At 44.0% G+C, this 5,970-nt stretch overlaps 1 protein-coding gene across 1 annotated transcript; it reads left to right on the top strand.

The window, feature by feature from the left end:
* The first annotated feature begins 4,258 nt into the window (after window positions 1-4,258).
* On the top strand, window positions 4,259-4,603 carry LOC102426356 (dynein light chain 1, cytoplasmic-like). Its single transcript, XM_014453111.2, is given in 1 exon segment — window positions 4,259-4,603. A coding segment is annotated over 1 exon segment (270 nt). The 5' UTR covers window positions 4,259-4,331; the 3' UTR covers window positions 4,602-4,603.
* The last annotated feature ends 1,367 nt before the right edge of the window (window positions 4,604-5,970 follow it).

Below are 5,970 nucleotides of genomic sequence, written 5' to 3' on the forward strand. Positions count from 1 at the left end.
ATAAGCAGCTACCACTGGTGTTATATTGTCCCAAAATACCTGAGACACTCTGTCTCATGTAATGCTTTAATCAGTATTTGTTTCTATTTATAAAAGAAATTTATACTTACTATTGATAATTTTAAAATATTCAAGAAGAGATTTTAAAGAAGAAAACAAAAGTTAACAATAATATCATCCACTTATATCCATTACTAATCTTTAGTGTATTCCTTCCAGTCTGTGTGTGTTTCTGTGTGTGCACACATGTGTGCACAAATGTGTGTAACTAAGATGCTATATTATTTATATTTTTAATGCTGATTTGCTTAATGAATGCTTTGTCATGGGTATTTGTATTTCATTAAAATTAAAGGAATAAGGAGAGAGAATTCCAAGATGGGGGCTTCTTAAGTGGAAGCTACATTTACATGTTCCCAACAGCAAATTAACATTATAACTAAAATATAGAAACAACACCCTGAATAATCAACTGAAGACTACCTGGAGAGAACCCTTATAATGAAGGACATAAAGTGGAAACTATACAGAGACTGGTAAGAAGTGTGGAGGCATGAGAGGGCTGGCTGATTCCCACAGCAGAAGCCGAAATTCTGGAGGGATATTTCAGCTGTGGAAGGTTCCCACTGAGAACTCTGCAGTCTAAATCCTAAGCTGGGCTTCCCAGCCTAGAGGAGCACGCAGAAAAGTGCCCACATAAAATCTGGCTGTGAAAAACAGTGGAGTTTCTGTCTGCCGGGGAGAATAGCTAGAAATGCAGGCACACTCTTAAAGAGCCAATGCACAAAATTTTGTGTGCAATCACTCACCTTGGTCTCTGGCAAGGGGAGGGCAGAGTGGACTAGAGTTGTATGAGGAAAATGCACAGTTGGTAGTTCTGGGTATAGAACTCAGAGGGCAGCCACCTGGATTCCTGTGCTGAGCCATTCCCCAATACAGCAGAGGACATCTTTCTCAGGCAGACATTTAGGATCCAGGCAACTTTATCCTTGGGGGAAACAATTGCCATGCCCATTGGAAAACCTCTAGCCCCACCCCATGGAGTTCATCTACACCCTGAGGCTCATTAAGAAGCTGACAATAACAATCAGATTGCAGGCAGAGGCAGATCTCTGGATGTTTTGAGTCTCTAAATGATCTGCTTCTGGACCCAGGACTAGGAAAAGCAGACATTGGTGTGCATTTGGTTCTTTCCAAACACACCAGCCCCAACAGAGTGAGCCACAAGCTGTGGATTGATGATAGCTCAAAACACAGTACTCAGGGCCAGTCACCAACAGTATCTGACATTGGCCTGTACCAGATATCCTCCAAAAAACTGGGAGTAATAGAATATATACTTAATACATAGAAACAAACTCAAGCAGGTTGTCAAAATTGAGAAACAAAGAAACAAAAAGTCCCAAATGAAAGAACAAGAAAATTTTCCAGGAGAAGAGCTAAATGAAATGGAGATAAGCAAGTTATTCAATATAGAGCTTAGAGTAATATTTATAAGGATGTTCAGCAGCATGAGAAGAAACATATAAACTATGAAAAATGACCATCTGGAAATGAATAATGACATAGCAAAAATAATGAATATATTGGGAGGAATAAATAGCAGATTAGAGGAAGCCAAAGATTGGGTCAGTGAATTAGAAGACAGGTAGAGAAAATCATTCAATCAGAGAACCAAAAACAAAATACAATTAAAAAACAGGTGGACAGTTTAAGGGAATTGTGGTATAATATGAAACATGATATCCACATCATACAAGTACCAGAATGGGAAGAAAGTGAGCAAGGGATAGAGAACACATTTAAAGAAATAATGACAGAAAATGCCCTTAACTGGTGAAGGAAAAAGTTACACAAGTTCAGGATGCACAGAAACTATCAAGCAAAAAGAACTATAACAGGTCCATGCCAAGACACAGCATAATCGAAATGCCAAAAATTAAAGACAGAGAATCTTAAAGGAAGCAAGAGAAAAGCAACGTGTTACCTACTAAGGAGCTCCCATAAGGCTGTGAGCTGATTTCTCATCAGAAACTACAGGCCAGATGGGAATGGTATTAAGTATTTAAGGTAATGAAAAGCAAAGATCTGAGACCAAGATTACTCTATACAACAAGGCTATTATCTATATATATAAAACCCTAATATGCAAATAGACCGAATGGCGGAACAATTGAACTGGTCGCTATGACATGCGCTGACCACCAGGGGGCACGCGCAGAACATGGCAGGCATTGGCAGCAGGCAGCAGAGTGGGGAACATGGTGGGTGTCAGCAGTGGCGGGATGGTGGAGCAGGTGAGCAGGGGTGCCAGACCAAGGTGGGGCACCAGTTGCTGTCATTGAGGTGAGCCTCTGGTGGTTACTGAAAATTCTTTGCTCCCATGCACCAGGGTCCCGCCCAGCACTCGCACCTGCTGCCTGTGCCAGCCCCGTTTGCATCTGCTGCCAGGGCCAGAGCCGCCACTTGGCGCTGGCCCCAATTGCTCGGCACTATCAGTGGGTGTGAGTGGCAGCTGCCGGCCCCAATCACCCTTGAGGGCTACTCCACCTCCCCCTGCTCCTGAGGGGCGATCAGGGCAGCAGCTGCCACTTGCACCCCCTGACAGCACCAGCCCTGCTTGCACCCGCTGCTGGCACCGGCCCCAATCGCTCCATGCCATTAGCGGGTGTGAGCAGGACATGCGCCATCAGTGCTTGGGAGTGGTGGCAGCGGGAGAGGGACTGCCGGCAGAAGGGGGACTGGGGGCCACAGTGGGAGGGGCCTGGCGGGGGCATGGAGGATGGGCCGAGACCTGCCCCTGCGCCCACTGCAGCCTCGAGGCCCACAGTTCCTTTCAAGGTGCACGAATTCGTGCACTGGGCCCCTAGTCCTATCTAATAATAGATAAACATGGTAATTGACTGTACCTTCGCTATGCCTCCCATTGGCTAATCAGCGCGATATGCAAATTACTGCCAACAAAGATGGCGGCTAATTTGCATACTGCAGGCAGGGCGGGACAGCACTATCCCGCCTGTCCCGCCATCATCTGGGCCTGCTATTTGTGACCCAGGGCGGTAGGGCGGGACAGCACCATCCTGCCAGCCCTGTCGCCATCCGGGTCTGCTATCTGCCACCTGGGGCGGCGAGCGTCCCGTGTGCGACCCAACCCGGGGCAGTGCCCCAACCCCTGGATCGGCCCTGCTGTGTGCGCGACCCAGGGCGGCGCCCCAACCCCCAGATCGGCCCTACCGAGGGATCGGGCCTGCCATCTGCCACCAGGGGAGCAGGCCTAAGCCAGCAGGTGGTTATCTCCCGAGGGGTCCCAGACTGTGAGAGGGCACAAGTGGGGCTGAGGGACACCCCTCCTCCACCCCCCTTCCCCCGCCAGTGCACAAATTTTTGTGCACCAGGCCTCTAGTCCTATATAATAAAAGGCTAATATGCAAATTGACCAAACAGCAGAACAACTGGTTGCTAAGATGCTCACTGACCACTAGGGGTAGACTCTCAATGCAGGAGCTGCCCCCTGGTGGTCAGTGAGCTCCCAGAGGGGAAGCACCGCTCAGCCAGAAGCTGGGCTCAAGGTTGGTGAGCACAGCAGCAGTGGTGGGAGCCTCTCCCACCTCTGCTACAGTGCTAGGAATGTCCAACGGACATCCCCCGAGGGCTCCTGGACTGTGAGAGGGCACAGGCTGAGCTGAGGGACCCTCCTGAGTGCACAAATTTCATGCACTGGGCCTCTAATTTAAAATAGGTGGTGAAATAAAGAGTTACTCAGACAGCCCTGACCAGTTTGGCTTAGTGGATGGGGTGTTGGTCTGGGGACTCAGGGGTCCCAGGTTCGATTCCGGCCAAGGACATGTGCCTTGGTTGCAGGCACATCCCCAGTGGGGAGTGTGCAGGAGGCAGCTGATCGATGTTTCTCTCTCGTCAATGTTTCTGACTCTCTGTCCCTCTCCCTTCCTCTCTGTTAAAAAATCAATAAAATATATATATATTTTTTTTAAAAAAAGAGTTACTCAGACAAAAAAAGGCTAAAGGAGTTTATCACCACCAAGCAGCATTTCAAGAAATGTTAAAGGGACTGATGTAAAAATGCACACAAAAAAAAGGAGAAAGAGAAACAGGCATAAATAATTAAAATGGGAATAAATAAGTACATATCAATAATAACATTAAGTTTAAGTGGATTAAATGCTCCAATCAAAGGACATATGTTAGCTGAATATATAAGAAAATAATGACCCACGGCTTCGGTAGCGACGGCTTCTCTAGCTGGGTCTGAGCATCGCCAGCCCTCCTCCAGGAGACTGTTGCAGTCGGCCAGCCGCTGCTCCACTGTAACCATGTGCGACCGAAAGGCGGTGATCAAAAATGCCGATATGTAGGAGTAGATGCAACATGACTCCGTGGAATGTGCTACTCAGACGTTGGAGAAATATAACATAGAAAAGGGCATTGCGGCCCATATTAAGAAGGAGTTTGACAAGAAGTACAACCCCACCTGGCACTGCATCGTGGGGAGGAACTTCAGTAGTTACGTGACACATGAAACCAAACACTTCATCTACTTCTACCTGGGCCAAGTGGCCATTCTTCTGTTCAAATCAGGTTAAAAGCATGGACTGTACTACATACCCAGTGATCTGTCCAAAAATAAGGATTGCAGCCTAAATTCCAAATACCAGAGACTGAAATCTTCAGCCTTGCCTAAAGGAACACCTTGATCTTGAACCTTTATTATATTGTTTTGTACAGGGTATTTGCTGTACTCATTTGTTGTGGTTATAAAACAATTAGCAAAGAAGCTTACATTTGTATTTATTTTCTATTCCATACCTCTCTGCCCCATGTTTTTTCTCCTCAAAATCCATTCCTTTCCCAAATAAAATTTGTCTGAGAAAAAAAAAAAGAAAATATGACCCATATATGCTGTCTACAAGAGACCCACCTCATAACAAAAGACTCACACAGGATGACAATGAAAGAATGGGAAAAAAATTTTCTATGCAAATGGAAATGAGAAAAAAGCTGGGCTAGCAATACTCATATCTGGCAAATAGATTTCAAAATGAAGGCCATCATGAGAGACAATAAAGGCCACTACATAATACCAAAGGGATCAAAACAACAAGAGGATTTAACCCTGGTAAACAAATGCATCCAACATAGGAATATATATATATATAACTTCTGGAGTACTTTAAGGGAGAGATCAACAGCAATATAGTCATAGTATGGGGTTTTAACACCACATTGGCTTCACTGAATAGATGTTCCAGACCCAAAAAAAAATAATCAACAACAAAAGAGTGACTCTAAATGACACACTTAATTTAATTGATATTTACAGAACATTTCACCCCAAAGCTGCAGAATATACATTGCTCTATTGTTCACATGGGACATTCTCAAAGGTAGACCACATGTTAGGACCCAAAAGAAGACGCTACAAGTTCAAGAAGATTGAAAACATATCAATCATCTTCTTGGTTCACAATGGCATGAAATTAGATATCAATTACACTAAAAACACCATTAAAAACATTAAAACATTAAGAAGATGGGGGATACTTAGCATGTTTTAGAAAATTAATGGGTTACTAATGAGATCAATAAAGAAATAAAAAAAACTTCTAGAAACAAATGAAAATGAACACACTACAAGCCCAAATCAATGGGACAGAGTAAAAGCAGTCTTCAGAGGGAAGTTAATAGCACTAGAGGCCTACCTCAAAAAAAGGAACAAATTTTAATGTTGTCTAACCATACAACTTAAAATCTTAGAAAGAGAACAATAAGAAAAGTCCAGAATAAGTAGAAGGAAGGAAATAATAAATATTAGAGTGGAAATATATGACATAGAGACTATAAAACAATACATAAGTTTAATGAAACCAAGGGCTAGTTCTTTGAAACAATAAACAAGATTAATGAAACTTTAACCAGACTCATCAAGAAACAAAGAGAAAGAGCACAAATAAA

The sequence above is a fragment of the Myotis lucifugus genome, unplaced genomic scaffold (assembly GCF_000147115.1).
Source record: "Myotis lucifugus unplaced genomic scaffold, Myoluc2.0 scaffold_20, whole genome shotgun sequence".
NCBI classification, from domain to species: domain Eukaryota; kingdom Metazoa; phylum Chordata; class Mammalia; order Chiroptera; family Vespertilionidae; genus Myotis; species Myotis lucifugus.